The sequence below is a fragment of the Bombus terrestris genome, chromosome 1, assembly GCF_910591885.1.
Source record: "Bombus terrestris chromosome 1, iyBomTerr1.2, whole genome shotgun sequence".
NCBI lineage: Eukaryota > Metazoa > Arthropoda > Insecta > Hymenoptera > Apidae > Bombus > Bombus terrestris.
The window spans coordinates 4,078,647-4,096,753 of record NC_063269.1 but is presented as its reverse complement, the minus strand read 5'-3'; the positions used below and the strand labels follow the sequence as shown (position 1 = coordinate 4,096,753).

The following is an 18,107-nucleotide window of genomic DNA, read 5'->3' as shown; positions in this document are numbered from 1 at the left end:
TGTTTCTTATACGAGCACAATCCTAGAGCCTAATATCTTGTCAATGAACGACGTACGTATTACCAAAATTATCTTTTCATAAAATTTGGTTATTTAGTGTTTCCGACAAATATTTACATGGCTAGATTTTCCCCATAAATTCCATAAATTTTCAAATTCATCAATCGCTAAAAGAACGAGTTGAAGCGTCTAATCACTTTATATTAAAATACACCATTTGAACACTAAATAACGTCAAAGCCAAAACATCCGAGTACTTGAACTTATCATACCTACTTGTCATGTAATAATCTTTTTTAATTATAAAAGCCAATAGAACATCGTGGAATAATTCTGATAATCCTCTTACAGGATAAAAATATCAATGCAGCTTGTTCATCCCTTGTTCACTGCCACGTCGCGGAAGGATGCTCGTGTTTATCGTGAAATATACGCGTGTGGAGGACGCCTTGAAATTTTGTTGGTTCGCGTAGGACTGCTGGCGAAGCGATTTCTTCTGTGGGGTAAGTATCAAGGAATTCCTTACGAGTTGGTTGTGCTGGATCGGCGTGGAACGTATCCTCGATGCGGGAGCGCAAACCGGTTGAGCGTGTGCCCGACATTGTTATGCCGCTATCATCGTAGATTATGCTTCGAGGATGTTGCTTTCCGAACACGTCAGGATCATTGAATCCTACCTTGGTCATTCTTTAAAACATTTCCTATAATTCTGTTAAAACTTCTGCCTTCGGCTGATTTTATCGGTAGTGGGAAGTTTTGAAAGTTTGTTGGTCAGGTTTGGAATGCTTACCGAGCCAATCGAACTCTTGGTATGAATAATTTATTTAATATAAATATTGGTTTTCTCTCTCTCTCTCTCTCTTTCTCTCTTGCTTTTGTATAGTCGAAACAAATGATCCATATGAAAATCAACAGTTACGAAAGTTACTTTATTTACCATTCATCTGTCAATAGCCATGCTGCTAAACATTAACAGCAATCAATAATCGTACCATTCGTCAATCGCAATTCTAGTTAGCGAGTTTGTAATTCTCTCACGCAAATGACACACAATCATTTTTGAACGGTTGCCTGTGTCAATCTAACGAGACAAACTTTGGTCGGTCGAGGTGCAGAAATAACGAGGTGGAATACATATATTTCAATAAATATATTGTTATAATTACAATAACTCATGATGTACTCGCAACTCTTGGCAATCGTATTGCGTCGTTTTGTATTTTCTCTCGCGTTCCATTTGGAATTGTAGGATCTTACAGTTTTGCAGACAAAATAGGATGAAAAGCGAGTGAGTTTGTAGTAAATGGCAAAGGTTACGGACGAGTAATAGGCTTTTGCGGTTGATCTAGGGAAATAAAGTCACATAACAGCCTGTGCATTTTGTGAATCGTGTTTAAAAAAAAAATGTATTTTAAACGATTCGAACGTAACAAAATTTTGTTTACTAATCTACAGAATAATGACTCTGATTTATATAGAAAAATAAATACTAACCAAAGGCCCTATAGACCTACATTAAAATTCCAGCACGAAAAAGCAACTCGTTTCGTATTCATAATCGCGAAACTGATTCGTAATTCATCCACTTGCTCCATCTCAAAGAGCAAAAACAGAATCGTTCCGAAACATTGCAAAATGTTGCCCATTTCATTCAGCGAGAAATTCGGAAATCTGAAAAATTCGGCGAAGGTGGCGGTGCGAGGGAAAAAAGAAGGTTTTCGAAGGAGGCAGGCATCAAACAACCCCTACTGCCGGAATCGCGCGAGGTATTGCGCTCGCGCAATGCCGGCGCGCGTGTCCGTGTTCGCCGTGTAGTATATACGAGGCGGGTAGAGCAGTAGCACCGGCACCACCATCAGCACCAGCCAGCATTCAGCAGCAGTAGCCTCGTCGTGGCTAAAGGGGCTTCGGGATGTTGTACCACGAGCTAGTCAACCGCGGCGTGTCGTCGTGTTAACCGTCGTCCACGTCGTTAAGGACGAAGGAAGTTGCGAACGAACGGGGTGCTGGCCGGTTATTACACGCGAGCTCTTCGACTCTCGAGTCTCGTTGGTCGCTGGCGGTTCTTCGCGCGGTTCCGACCCGACGGGGGACCATCGGTGCGCCCTCGGAATAAATTCGAACCGAGGGATCCGAGTCGTCGTTAGTCGAGTTCGAGCCGGTGCGCGATACGATCCTCGACGTTGACGGAACGTCACGCAAGATTCGTCTCGTTCGCACGCTGCCTCTGATCGTGCACGGCGATACACACGTACACGATCGTTTTGTTTTCATGCCTGTTTCTTATGCCTTTTTTATTCCCTTTATCGACTGGTTCGAAGGGATTATTCTCGTTCTGGATGAGACGAGCCTGTGATTCGTCGTTGAGTTTACTGTTGTGTTAGAACGTTGCTGTTACGCGAGGAAGATCGTTACATAGTTTTATTCAAAATAGTAAGTATCGACAGGATCACGGAGTTCGTTATCGGAAGTAAAATACCGTATTCACGGACGGTGTGAAGGGAGTCATCGACAGGCAAAGGGTGAGCGAACGTGCCGAAGTGGCGTTCTTGTAATTGGAACGGGAACGTGTAGTAGACGATCATCTGAGAACGCCCTCGGTGTAAACTATTGTCACCGCCAGAAATTTCTCATTTAGTATTTTGTTCCTTTTTCGAAGAATCAGCTTGATAATAGAGTTGTTGTAACGTCAATCGGGAACGATTTCGTCATTCGCTAGAGTATTTTTAATACATCTCTGGCTGTAATAAAAATCGCGATATACGTTTGCCTGGTGTTGGGTGACCAGGCAAATATAAGAATAAGTTTGAATAAAAATAGTCTCTGTTGTTCTGGTACGTGGATTTATACAGGAAATCCGGTGGTCTGTAAATCGTTCTCAAGATTTATGAGGATCATCAACGATCGTTTGCTCACCGACCAGCCGTAACGGAACTATAATATTTCCGGATCGATCGTGCACCGGTGATCAGAGGCTTGGCGTGGTGCGAATGATCGCATTCCTCCTACTATCGCGGTGTTACGTGTACCACACGCATGATTTTACCAATAAATAACCAGCTACATTTATCGAAGTCCGTTGCACGCGGTTTACGCTGATCACTCGCTGTGCCGCAGGACCGTTATCGTTATCGATTAATCAAACATAGCCAGTACGCAACGAACCAACGACGGAGGAGAGCGAAAAAAAAAGACAACGGTAACATTATTAATTAAAAACGAAACAGCGTGCAACAATTTTTCACGTTGGTCTCCTGCATCGGACAAAATATCGCGAGGGACAAAGCATAGAAGCCAGCCGAGCTGCGTTCGTCGATCAATTTCATCGCAGCGATACGAAATATAAACGCATCGCGCGAGCTAACAGCTCGAAATTGAGAAAATAAAAGGGACATGTACAAAGGGATCAGTGCAACGATTGTTCCATCGAACATAGAAGTTCAGCAAGAAGAAGATCCGTAGCGACTGTTAATCCGAAGGCTAGGCCGGCTAAACCGCGGCGTATCGATCGATAATCCTTGGTGACCCGTGATTCGCAGTGAATTTTTAACATCGCACGGTTTTATCTCTCGTCGATTTTTTACGAGGAACGCGACCGATTCAGTGCTGTGAGATAAATGTTTCATAGACAGCAGTCGTGGTACAGGTAATATCGAATCTCGAAGACTTACCGTGGAATCAAAGGTGGCTCGAGGATCCTCGACGATATGTCCCCGGAAATCCAGGGACTGCCGTGAAAAAGTACGTATTATCTCCCGTTCGAAGCTACACCCGGGTTAACGTATCGGGGATTTGGAGCTTTGTCGCGGGAAAAGAGTTATGGACGATTTGTAGGTGCGCTTTTTAAGAGACTTATTACAGGGGCTTTCTTGATAAGCACTATAAATCAAAATTTCCAATTGGCCTCGGTATTACATCGGGGCCTGCCTCTAAATTTCCTTGATTTATGAAAGCCTGTATTTGAGTTACGCGTTATCGTTCACGAACCGATCAAAAAGAGATCCGCTCTAGCTCGCGGAATGTAACTCAGTCGAGTCTACTCGAATCTATTTTCGTCGAAAAAATTCACGATAAACCCGGTGTTTCGAAGTACGATCACGTCCCTGCGAAGTAGAAGAAGTGGAAGAAGCGGTAGCCGAATCCGATCCGTGCAGTTTTAATCGAGACGTCTAATGGATTCGCGGCATTTGTTCGTGTTTCGTCGGATACCTACCAAACTCTCTTTTTTTTCCCCCCTCTTCTTGACGGCGAGTGTTCTCTTTGAGTCCGTTCGACGCAAACATCAGCGACTCGTCTCGCTACATCCCCTCTATCCATCTGGCTCTCTCTCTTTCGATGACTTCAAACGGTTTCTCGAGTGTGCTCGAGCCGAAGTGCTCTTACAGTTACAAAGATATACGTTGCCGATCGGAAAAATGTTGCCGCGGTATTCCCCTCGTTCCGCGACAGTGTGCAAGCTTAACCGTTAAAGAACGCTCGAGCTTGCCGATGCACATTTTTGCGTTACAAAGAATGATTATATTCCCAGCGGGGAAATACCCCCTCGTGCTCGTGAATGAGATAGCGTCGCCGTGCAATCATCGGCAAAACGTTTCACGCCTACCAGGGAAATAGAGAGATTTCGTATGGATTCTTACACGAATTCCAGATAGAGAGGATCCATGGAAATAGGCATGGGGTGCGAAGACAATGACAAAACTTGGCTTAGATATTTATTCTTTCTTTCTCGAGGTCATACGCGATTGCAGGCAAAACCGAGAAAAGGGAAACGCACAACGCTCCAGTCAGATACGAATAAACGTATCTACTATGATTTAAAAAAAGAAAAAAAGAAAAAGAAAAAAATGAATTTACGTAAGGAGTCTTCTTTGATTTACTCTATGAAATTGTTGAAGAGTACGCGAAGACTGCCGGTAAGCATAACTTTCCTCGTTAAGAAACGTTGATCTGAATAAGCCCATTCTTCGGTTGCTCGTTGAATTCCAAAGAAGCACTCGCCAAAGAGTCTCGTCATCTTCTTTCTTTTTTTTTCTTTCTCGCGCTTTTCTTACCCCCCCTTCCACTTCTTCTTCCCCACCTTCCTCGGCATTGCTCGGCATGGCAGTTTTTGTTGCTTCCATAGTGTCGGTAGTTAAGAACTTTTAATATTAGATAAATACGCTGCTTCGCGATTGTCTCGACTACTATCGTAGTTGTCGATCGCGTTAACTTCTTCTTCGATAACTTCTATCATCGTGTACTCTTCGTAAACTCTCGTTTTAAACACGTGCTCTCTACGATCGAAAAATACATACCACTTCGAGAAGAATTGGCCTCAGCCCGGTTCTTCCTTTTCTATTCACCATGATTTATCGAGGGCTCGTGAGGGAGAGGCAGTGAGGGAAAAAAGAAACATGTTAACTGCGAACCGGCAGAGGTAGCCGTGGTCTAATGGCGATTTCATTTTTACGGAATGCAGCGTAGAACGTCGCGCACGCACGTGAAACGGCGCATTAGCAGGTGCAGACTACGATGTTCTGTGTTCGCCCGACTGGTATACGTGGCAGGATCGCGTGTCGGCAATTATCCAAGACACAAAACGATACCGTGAACGCACGCCACGTCACTTTTCGACCTGCTCACTTCCGGAATGTAATTACGAGCGTTTTGTCGCAATCGCGCCACCGTCGTGCTTGCCCCGCGATTTGCCGCGAGTTTTGCGGCAAATTCACGGCCCTGCTGTTGCATAGAGAACGCGACTGTCGCCGATTAATTATTTCTCCTCCTCTGTAATGAGAAATTTATCGTCATTCGTTACGTTCCTTGTACTATATTTACTCCGATCATTGTATTCGTTGTATTTGAAATTTTTAGAAATTTCAATTTTCGTATTCGTAGACTACGTAGGGAAGAACATGACAAGTCACGTTTTTCATTTTCTTTTACCGCGAAGCAGTTTTAAATTTCGGCAAGTAAACTATCAATCAGCGAATGTTACTAAAATTGTCTTTCTTACTAAATTTCTCATAATACTATTAAAATATTATTTACTTGCCTTAATGATTACATCTTTGAGTTTTACAACATGGCTTCTATCTTTGAACCTGACAGGTTATTTCATTTTCACCTGTGTCGTGTTAACGTTCTCTCGCTTTATCATAGGATGACGCCAAAAACGTATGTATCGTTCTTTTCTCCTGCAATTTTCACTTCGCGTGTTATTATTTATGTTGTTTCGCAATTTGTGAACATTCGATCACGTTCCAAGCAATTTATGTAAATAGTGACGACTTAACGTAGATAGGATGATAGAACTGAAAAGGTAAAGAGGAGAAAAAAATCTCGGCTGTTTTAAATCCTCTCGTTAGGAGAGCTTTTTCATGCGAATTAACGAGACTAATACGTTCAACGTGGAAATCGTTGCAGCTCGAATTTCGTCCACGGATTTCATCCCTTTTTTCCCATTGCTTGCCCTCGTCTGTATTTCGAGCAATCTCTAACCGACGTTCAAAAGAAAGAGCAGACTCTTGCTCGCGTTTGGTACTTCCAATTCGCTCGATATCGTTCTTTGCTCTCTGCTCTGTCGTTGACGATTGTACCGGAATAGCAGAGAGATACGGAAGGGTAGAGTCGCGGGCCGTGTCATCTTGCCTGACCCAAATAGGAAAATTGCTGGACAGAGGAGCACAAAGTTGGCCGACGAAATGTCAGGCGCTTCGAATAATCGTCATTTCTATCTATTCTTCTCCCTATAGTTTTCTGTTTCTGTCGACTTTTCCCTCGGTGTTGCGTTCGTCACGATCGCGATGTATATGCATCGGGTAAAAAATATGTCCTCGGTGAAATAGTCGCTGTAACGACAGCGAGATCGAGAACGCGATTCGATATAAAATACTCGTAACGTTTTTAACGAAGACCCCACCGTGAAAGATGGTACTTGCGAAGACAGTTGACTGAATTGCGAGGAAGAAATATTTCAAAAAGTACTCGAAACGAATCTGTGTAATTTTTCTTGGTGATGGGATTTCCTGAGTTCGTATAATTTCTATCAACGTTACTTTTTACGACCGTTTCAATTTCAATGTTTACCGAAGAAAGCTTGTCACGAGTTCGCGTGACGATTGTGTTTTATAAATCATTTCCAAGTCGATGGTAAAATCGTTCAACCAAGTCCATTCTTTACTTCTTCGTTACTTTCTCTGTCCACAAAAATCGACGATTTTAACCGACACCTGGGGAAAAAAGACAACAGATAAACGAAACTCGATGTTATCGGGGATCGGTGCGTATTGTACGACAACGGATTGTTGCGAAGCTGCCCTGGCATTTGTGTTTCGCTACGGTAGCGGATGATAAAAGTAATGTAACAGATAAAAGAGAAAAAAAGAGGAACAGATCACATTGCAATGGTATCGAGCATTCTTGGTTGACACGTACGAACGTGATTTTCATCGTACGATAGCAATTACGTGAATATTTTTCAGTTAGGTTTGTTACGAACACCGCACGAACCTACCATTAAACTACGAGACCCGGCTTGAACCAGTATCCTATCCTATCCTATTATACCCTACATCTTACGCTTTCGAATAAATTAACCTCCGTATCGTCAATCTCGACGCGAATTCCACAAGCATCTCGATTCCGACTCACAGTCACGATCAATTTTCAGTCATTTCCGTTGATGGTAACCGCGAGATTTACGAAATCTGTTTCACCCAGTTTCCCTGTTAATTCAAATTCATGGACAAGCGAGCAACGAGAAGCAATCTCTTTAACGGACCAGCGTCCGCTGTAAAAATAAACCGACGACGTTGGGAACAGACTAAATCGGGATTTCGTCGCAGGCGCGCAGATTAAACGATTATTTTCGACGACGCCCTTTCGGTCTCCGCGCGTATGTTCGGTTATTTCGTTGTCCGCCGTGTACACAGGGCGGAAGAGAGCAGAGACAAAGAGGGAAGGGAGAGAGGAAAAATGGTTTACGACTTTTTGCGAACGAATGCACGGTGAATTCAGGACGCACGCTAATGTCTGGCTCTGGCCTGGCTCTGGCCTGGTTATGGTCTGGCGTGGTGCGTGTATCGGCGCGCGGAGACTACCGGCGGAAACGGAAACGCAGTGGGTCGAGAAAGAGAGGGTACAATGACGGAGGTGGAGGCGGTGGACAGGCCGCGGTGGGTCGAGTTGCGACGACCGATTTCCGGGATTTGCCTGACGTTTAATGAACGCTGGCAGACGTTTTGATTTACAGGACAGTTTGATTTCCGCGCGGGGCACAATAACCGCCAATTTGTAAATCGCCTCGTAAATCTGGACGGGCAGCAGCAGCGGCAGAAGCTCGTTGCAGACCGATGCGAGCCGACGTATCGGCGCTCGCTGCGAGTCCGACCTAACGGCCGTTTGTCCAATTGGATTAAACAATCGGTGCCGTTAAAAAGTACGGCTGTTTTGGCGTATTATCAGTAAACATTCTCGTAAAAACGATATAACACTCGTTAGGGTGTGGGAAAAATAGGATTGGACAATTTTCCGATTGCCCCAGGCTCCGATCTGTCCGGTACATGCGTGGTATATATGTTCTTCGCGCGATTTAGTTTTCCAGAGTATTTTACGAGTATGAATATTCCTGATACTTATCTTGGTGCATAGGGTTGTTGGTAATAGGGAAAATTGATAATCGGTAACGCGAACAATACGTGGTGGAATATTTTAGATGCGAAATTTGACGATGTTGACGAATTTCGTCCGTTTCGATTACGTATCGAAGGCTTTTGGCGATGAATTAGTACGGCGGATTTCGCGTTATAAATTCTCGATCGGCAGGTGTTACGATATCCTGATAGATCGAGACGACGAGCATCGGGTTTGTAGGAGACTGTTTAAACTCGTTAGCTCGCGACAAGAAAGTTTCACGGACGTTTATTAACCGGGAATTCGTAACGAACGAAAGGCTAACGGATAATGCCGGCGGCTACGAGTAACTTCCTGTTTCACACTTACGAGGGACTGTCGCTGGTTGGAAAGGAGTTTGCGAAACAGCAGGAAAAGGAAAGAAAGGAAAAATGCAACGGGCCACGATAGCGTCAGTGAACGGGCGTCATGTCGTTAACCGAGTTTACTAATTATGGGTCGAGCGCGATAGCTGCGAGTTACCCCCCCGGTAATTTCAACGCCGTGGATGTGTAAAAGCGTGATGTAGTAACAAGAGCCGCTTTACTAAAGTGCCTGTGTGATATTACTCTAAAAATCTCCGTTAATTAACTCGTAAAACTTGTAATAACGCAACGAATCAAGTTACACGGTTACGGCTCTTAACGTTCGAGTGGCCCGCGCCTGCACGCTTTCAGCGCACCGACTAGAAAAAATCACCGTGACAATGTTACTTCGTGAAATATGAAATTTGTAAATCAAGTTTAATCTTCGCGCGCGGATCGCTACGAGACTTCTGGAAACATTAAACGATCGAGATTATTCGCCCGTGATGTCGTTTCGCGCAAATAAAATCGTATTATGATTATACGCCGTGGAAAACATTAATCGAGAATTATGTATAAACGTTGATACGAAGAACGATACGCCGAAGCACGAGAGAAAGATGCAACCAAAGAAAAAAGGAGAAACATTCTTCAGAGATGAGAGTTCTTTTATTATCGCGATATGCTTCTTGGTAAAATATTTTCCGCCGGCAAACTACGAGATCCGTGAATCGATTTCACGCCTACAGATTACGGATGAGTAAAACGTTTTTGTCGCCAATTCGCTGGAGCTGCACTTTTCCAACTTTCCCAGCAGCGCGATTAAAGCTGTTGTCTACCGGCAAAATCGCAAGAATTTTAAACGCAATCCGTGTCATTTTAATATTTTATTTCTCCTTTTCCTCCTCTGTCTCTCTCTCTCTCTCTCTCTCTTCTTCGTGCACGTATCCAATTGTTTTTCGCGTCGGGATAGCAGAATGAGAAATCGTATATAACAAGTAAATAATTAACACAATATATAAATAAAATATATAAATACGCGAGACCTTAGAATGAACGATAAAATAAATTCAGCCGATGTTCGTGTTGCTTTAATCATTAGCTCGAAATATCGGTCTCTCGGGTCACGAGAGAGCGTTTCGTATCAGCGTAAGTCGTGTATTCGCGTCAGCAAAAAAACTGCATCGCGGAATTGAATTAAGAAACTCGTTGATATCATATTTTTGTTAATTAATCGAATTTAAATCTAAATTTATTTGTAGATTAACCGCATGCGCGTACCAACACAACTTGTTTAACCCATTAACCGTTCCGTGATTCGTTGTTTAAATAAAACGATAAAAAATCTCGCCGTCGTTCTCTACGTTCGTTCTTTCCACGATGCTGCAGTTCGAATCACACTTGGAATAGCGTTTCTTTCAATTCTTTCCTCTCCTCTGGAGAAAAGTCTACGGATCTGCTCTCTTGTAACTCTTTCTTTTTTCCCCCTTTTCATCTCGTTCATCGAGCCATATCAGAGACTGATTTCTGTACCGTATCCCGTAGACGTTCGCTGCACGCGAATACAGTCTCTATCTTGTCGAGTGGGTGTACATATATTACAGCCCAATAAACCTGATTAACATTAGGTGTTCGTTAATTACAGCATCCCTCTATTACACTGACTTAGCCATGCGTTAATGATTTCACGGCCTCGTGGATTTCCGACGTATCGACGAATCAACGATACGGTGCATATGCATTTGGATGTGCATTCTAGACTAGATGGATGCGTATTTACATATTCCTGTCATGCTTGCTGCGTACCTTGATATCGCACCCTCGATGATAGACCTGGGCTTATTTATTAATTACCTCCGATCCTTTTCATAACGGCGCGTATCGATCGATCGTTTGTTCAGCTTTCCTTCATCCTCGATGGCCTTTGAATTCTTAGAATAGTAAATGCTCCAGAGTCCGTGATATATCGCGACGTTGACTACATATATTCGCGTAATCTTTGTTCGCAGATAAGCTTCGAGGTGCAAGACGTGGAACGGCGATAAAATGGCGGACAATCAGAGAAGAAGACCGTATCTGACCATCAGTATACTTCACATCATCACCATCATGTGCCAAGGTAACCAAAACCTTCTTTCGTATAAAGTCAACGCTTTTTGGTATTTCTCGTACGAGCTTTCGTTGCTCGTTGGCTCGAAATTTAGGAAACGGTTGGTTTGAAAAAAATGGCGAGCGTAATTCACGTTTTAATTCGGCCGGTCGCGCAGAAATCTATTGTAATTTCAAGGATCGCGGCGAAGAAAAGTGATTCGCGTAACGCGCGTTAGATCTATAGCAGCCGGCGCTAATGGAATTCGTGTAATTATAAAGGAAACGTGTAGCAACTACGAATGCTCGTGTAAATAATTACGCCGGGTAAAATAATGTCGGTTTATATCAACTAAATTAGTATTATATTTCGATTAGATTCGCACCGCAGACTTTCTTGGAATTTAGCTGCGACAGCTGAACGGTGCTCGCGAGCCATTTAAACGGACGTCTTGGAAATGCGGGAAAAATTCGACAGTTCGTACTATCCGTTACTTTTGCATTGGTAAAAACATCTAGCAGATCTTAGTTGCATCGACGGAAGATAATTCAATAAATACCAATTTGTAGTTTACAAAAGTTTGTGTTGGCCAAGTTCCCGTGACTGCCTCGATAACGATGGTAGTTTCATCGAGAACATTCATTTTTGATTCTTAGACGCTGTTTCTAGCACACGTGCCGCGTTATATAATACGGCAAATGTATGTACGCTCCTAATTGCTGCACGCACACCTTATCCTTCGATATTTGTCGTGAAACAACGAGTTTCTCTTATCGTTCATTTTAATTTAATTATATTTAGCCAATTTATTAAACGTGAAAATATCCAACAAATCCCATCGTTAGAAAAATACCAAAGTTTGGTGGGTTACTAAGCATAAAAAAATGACACATTTTTTCATCAGGAATTTCTTTGTCCCGAGCAATGGATTTTATTTTTTCTTAACTCCATTGCTGTGTTTTTTTTTCTTTTCATTTTTCGTCTTTTATTGAAACGCGTAAAAGCATAGCGGTGGCGTTACAACATTACTCACAACTAGGTACTTAAATCGACGCAATGTATCCAACAGTAGCAGCGTACACGTGTTAACTACCCCTTGAAAAACGAGACTTTCATTGCACTTCGCCACTACTCGGTGATGATATTCATTAAAGCACGTTTTATGCAACTTATGCGAAAAACAGTTGGAGAAAAACTATAATGCACGTTTCTCGTAAAAAGAATCACTGAAACGACACGATGGACGTTTGTCTGTTTGCCGGACATTCGTCGACTAGAGAATCGATGCTCTTTGTGAATCATTTAGTCGTTCCAGTTAACAGAGCTCTAGTCGACGAAAAAGATGACTGATTACGTTGAATAATTTCTACTAATGGTATAAATTTAGTTTGGACTATGAAAGTTACGCGTTACCAAAATGTAACGGCGGATACGCGCGCGATAGAAATTGCTGTGTAAGTAACTCGGCGAAGGAGTAGAAGTTATCGGTAAATGCTGATAAAACGTATTGTCCATTAGTGTTGGTAAGGTTAATCAATTTTCCATTCAACGTGCAATCTCTCTCCCTGCTATCGAGGCTCCTCGTTCAATGGGGCAAAAGCGGATGGAAGGGAGGTAAGGGGTCTTAAGATCACGAAGACAGCCAACCAAGGCTTAGGAACTCGTAATTATCGCTAAATAAGAAGGTGGTTCGCTTCTTTTCGGCACCATCCCGTTGAACAAGATATATTAAAGCATCGTGAGGTAAATTGTTGGGTTGCCGCGATAGCTACTTTCGAAGTTTTAAACGACGTGACACGTCTAGTGGCTATCTTGTCACGAATTCTACGATATTCCTCGCCTCTGTTTGTTTGTAAAGTTACGATAGGTTCGTAGTATTAACTTTAATCCGAACGTTTCCAAGCTTTCCTTCTTCTCGGAAATTTATATTTTCACGTCAGTATTTTTCGGTATGTTTATATTGAAACTTTCAGGCTTTATCGGAAATCCTTTAAAATTACATACAGCACCATTTCCTGTGATTCACTGCGGTGTTTTTAATTTTTTTACTGCTAGGGTTTGCCATTCGGCTAAAAGAGGAGGGCAAAAAATGCTATTTTTCGATCGAATCGGTGCGGGGCTTTGTCTATCGACAATTTGACTCGGTAGCTGAGTTTGCTTTGGATAACGTGGAAAATGTTTGAAGTTTGTCTGATCTGTTCCAGGTTAAAAATTTATTCGTGCCTATTTGCACCAACATTTATGCGAAAAGTACAATGCTTTTTATACATCGTAAAGATCCGTTGAAAAATATTTCGAAATCTACGACTGTTATTCCCAGTATCTTTCCTGTAATCATAATATTTGTAATCTCGTATATATTTCCAAAACATCATTTAAAACGTTATTCGTTTCAATTTATACGACGATCGGACTCGTTAAAATGCAGCATGACATTCGCTGACGGTAAATGGCAGTTGCATCCCTTTCTCGAAGTCTTCCTCTGATAAAAGAAATTTACTACAACGTAACGATCAACTACCGCCTTTTGTATCGTCATTTTCTCCGTGCAACTTGCTACGTCATTTGCTTTGGGCCGTCTCGTGAAACAAGGCAGCTAGACGTGTTTCCATTTTCATCGTTTCTTGTTATTACGATCAACGTCGTTAGCTATTTCATGGAATTTGAAAAAGAAGAGCAATCGAAATTGATTTCCAGTCGAATCGTTGCAAGTTATTTTCTATATTCCATCGGTGCAATTTCTTCTTGGTGTAACTACTTGTATCGTAAGAAAGTACATCGATCAAGGAACGCGTCGTCGGCCCAAGGAGGTTCGAAGAAGCAACGCCTGCATCGATAGCTACCCGAGTGACGCGCAGTAATTTGGGATCGCTTTGAGGCACTAATTTAAATACATATTAATACAACGCGTATGCAACATCCGTCGACGGGCTGGAAGCCTTGTAACCAGGCAACCGGTGCAATTATGTGCATCAACTGCACGGACTTTGTCGGTTAGAGTGCCAGCGACTTGCGTGCCAACCAATCAGCATAGCCGGCTATGCATACGAACGAACTCGCCGACGGAGCCTAACCCGGACAAATTCGAATCCTCGCGACGCGCATCGTCGTCGGTTCATTGGCCGGTGGCGCAGCCCGACGAACCGGATCGCGTGGTTATTGTCGGTTTCCATCGATTCTGTCGCGAACACCTGGCAAATTGCTTCCCGTAGACACTGGGATATAATCGTACGGTTTCGTTGATCGAGAGGCGCGAAAGGCAGCCCAATGGTCCTGCGAGTACATTACAAAGTCGCAGAATTTTTAGCATCGAGGTAGCAGGTTGATCGAAACAATGTATTACTGACCTCGCGATCATCGAGATAATAATTGGTCGACTAAAAATCGTAACGGTGTGTGAGTCAAGATTTTGAGAATTTGAGTTCAATCACGCGTTTTAACTTGTAAATGTATCATGCTTATAGTTTCATAATTAACGAAGCAACAACTTTGTTTTCCAGAGCATTGTAGTTAGTTTCGCCAGGGTACGAAGCAATTTGCGTCAGACTTGTGGCATCAGAATCTCGATTCTAAAAATTCCTCGGTATCAGACCATAAAAGATTCACGTCTCTGGCAATGGAAATTGTAGAATAAATAAATAACCATATAATTCCAGGATCGGAAAAAATATATTTGCCATTCATGCTTCGGGTCATACTGTAGTCTCACATATTTATTTATCTAGTCTCGCATGTTTTCTCGAATCTCGAATGAGATTGGAACTTTTAGCTATGGAGTTTATTTCATGCGGTTCGAAGGGACGTGTATATCGCGGGGAGAACTTATTTCGTCGGACCAACAGTTCAAACAGAAAATCTCGCCATATATAATAGGAAAGTGTGAACGAGGATATAAAGCCACAGAGCGAAGCGTGGCTACGTCGTCAGTGAACGTCGAATCGGAAACGAATGTTGCAGAATAAAGCATTCCGGAATTCGAGGATACACGCTGTTTGCCTTTCCAATACGCGTTTCATGTCGATTCACCTGCGAAACGTAGAATGCGATCCGCCAATACTTTGTGGCTTATACGAGCCATCAATTACCCGCTATGAAAATAAACATTTCCGACGTATTATCAAATCTTATGACGTATAAAAACATTTTTTAATGTCATCTATCCGATCTGATTTAACCGAGAATCCTCTCATTTGAGAGAAAAGTGATTGGAGGGGGGGATGGGGGCAGAGTGGACAAAGAGGAAATTTCATGTACGAGGAAAGTAAGAGGAGGCCGTGCTTACGTCTTTTCTCTGGTCGTTCCAGCGAATGGAAAAACTTCTGGTATTCCCCTGGTCGACAGCGAGATCGTAGATTTCTGATGTAGCCTTTGTGCTACGGAAAGAGAAATAGCGGCGAGGAGCGGAGGGAAACGTGAAAATCCTTTTTGGAAAAAGTACCTTGCTTGGCGGGCAGCACCGTTGACTCGAGGCGTCGGTTGCCATCGCCCCGCGTTGAAAACTTTCCTTCTCGCGGTCTCCGTGCGCCCGGCTTGGCCGCGTTTTTTCCATTGTAGGTCGGGGGGTGAGAGTTGCCCGTTCGCTACGTAAATGCAAAAACATATTTAAGATGTTATCTCCGGCGGAGAGCACGACCGCATTCAAAGTTAAGACATTAAATGTACATTAGTGCCTTTAGACTGGCATACCCGCTACTTAACACACACACGTACGTTCTTCTGCGTCAATTTGAATTGGACCTTTCTCCTATCAGGTCTCTTCTTCACATTTTTCGTAGTTCCCTTAGTTTTAAAGATAATCTTCTTCAGTCTGGTCATTTTGTGTCGCTTTTGTTAAAAAATTAGTTGTCAAAAATAGTCTATTGCAAAGATGGTCTCGTCTGATTCGATCATTGCGTTACCAAAAGGTAATCCTTGGAACAATCGGTCGACGAAGCAGTCGTAAGGACGGTTTCTTTTGATCCAGTCGCTGTATGCTTTCCTTTCAAAAAGTCAATCTCCCAAAAAGAGAGTGAGTTCCCAAAAAGCAATCAGTCCTCGGAAACAGTAATTCTTTCGGAGTGGAAGAAAAATGACAAGTTCACGGCATTCAAACTTTGAGCAGATGAAAAAGCAGAGAGTTTATGCCTTCCACCAAGGCGTTCTCTTGATTCCTCGTAGTTTTTGCTCCTGTTTTCTGGCCTACGGAAGCTTCTTCGACCCTACAGTTTAAACAACCCCCGGGCTTATAACAGTTTCAGTTTTTATTCCATAACGATGCTCACTTCCCAGGATGTCTATCCTTCTCGTTATGGATTTTCTTATTATGGCCTGTGATGTTATTCACACGAGGACGAGGCGCGTCTCTATACATCAATTTAGACGAACTACGCCTAGGATGACGATGACGTCGATTCAACAATTTCCAGGATAATGGACACATTTTGAATTTCCCCTAGAGACTGTTCCGATCTTCAAGTAGCTGTCATAAAGTCAGGTGAATATTGTCTGTATATACACACGCACACACACACTAACGCACAAATGCATGTCTTATACGGGGAATAGGCAAGTTGTTGAACAGAATCACGAACAATGTGTCCTAGATTTTTCTCTAAGAACCTTGGAAATATATAAGTAGGGATACTCCTATACGTGGCTGCGATCGTACGAGTTGTTTAATGCCTAAAAATAGGGGTAGTTTGCTCGCGTCCTCGTGCTTGCACGTTATTGCGATCAGAGCCGGGGGAAACTCGAGCGCAATAGAAAAATATCACGGCCGTCGAAGCGCGAAGTAGTCGGTGAAAGTTTGCGAATGCATAAAAAGCGGCTCGATCTACGAGGCTGTTTTTACGGCGACGTCGCTTCAATAAACCCGGCCTGAATTCGATACACTCGGCGTGGAACGTGCATTATTCTCCGCGTGGAGAAGCGTAGTCCATCGGCGCGGAAAATATAAAGTGATTTCTACCGAGAGTTTGACGGGAAGCATAAATGACGATGCAAAAAATCGCTTTGAAAACCATGGGCGCGAATGAACGCCATTGACTGTCGAGTACACTCGAACGAAAGAAGCCACTCGTTAGAATAGCCGCTTTACGTGTCCGTTTTATCGTGTACGACACTTGATCACACTTGATTTACACCGTACAAATGATGCATCCTGTATACGAGTTCGTATCGCAAGGTTTGTTTACCACTGGTTGGGCAGAGGTATTCATTTTTACTTTATAGAAATCCCTCATTTCGTTAATTATATCCGGACACACGGTGTCGTAAAAATATCCGGCTCGTGTTTAAAATATCGGCTACAATCGACGAGACAGGAATTTCGAAGCATTTATGAAATTGGAAAATGCTAACAGGGCAGAATCGTATCGACGATAAATGGGAGAAAAAAGCGATAAAATTTCGAGCGAAACCGAATCATCGTTGCCTCCCTTCCGCTTCGTGAAATTTCTGACTATTCGGCGAATCACGATGATACGTAATTGATACAGAGTACACACCGCATAGCCTAGAACTACGCGTTCTTCGTTTCCATTGCTGCATGAACGAAGCCGTACAAAGGACGAAAGCGGACACGACGCGACAGGGGTTGAAACAAGAACCATCGGACTGGCTGAAGTTCAACGTAGTTCTTCAACGTAGAACACGTACGACGTTTGTGTTCTTTCGACAATCGCATATCACCGTGACTCGTTAACGAACGAGTGTCTTTTTAGCGCGACGAATCGACAAACTACGACTGTACTAACGAGAAACTGTAGTTTATATCGCGAACAAACGAAGGAATACAAATGGTGCTGTAACGTTTCTCCCTCGGCATGAGTTTGATAATGGAGCAACGTTCGGTAAAAGTTGGAAAGAAATCATACTTCCGTAGGATAAACTTAAATAGAACTTTGCCAGGCTTTCGATGAAGCTTGCAACTACATCTCGAGTCTTTAGAGCGCTCGTTTTTCCATTGATTTCCCCGGACAGACGAAATTACAAAGATGTATAACAGCTGTAAAGCCGGAGATCGGGACGACAAAATAATTCCCTTTCTTTGGGTCGTCCCCGTGAAAATATTCTACACTATC

The 18,107-nt window shown here is 43.0% G+C and overlaps 1 protein-coding gene across 5 annotated transcripts in view; it reads left to right on the top strand.

The window, feature by feature from the left end:
- LOC105665845 (lachesin) overlaps nt 1-18,107 on the top strand; it is a 288,009-nt gene that overhangs the window by 33,231 nt on the left and 236,671 nt on the right. The window contains exons 1-3 of one of the 5 annotated variants that reach the window (XM_012309408.3): nt 1,834-2,433; nt 3,150-3,741; nt 10,967-11,076. In XM_012309408.3, coding sequence (XP_012164798.2) covers nt 11,004-11,076 — 73 coding nt within the window. In that variant the 5' untranslated portion in view covers nt 1,834-2,433; nt 3,150-3,741; nt 10,967-11,003. Of the gene's footprint in view, nt 1-1,833; nt 2,434-2,852; nt 3,742-10,966; nt 11,077-18,107 lie in introns of those variants that run through there. The other 4 variants (XM_048407774.1, XM_048407773.1, XM_048407786.1 and 1 more) reach the window with 4 other exon arrangements.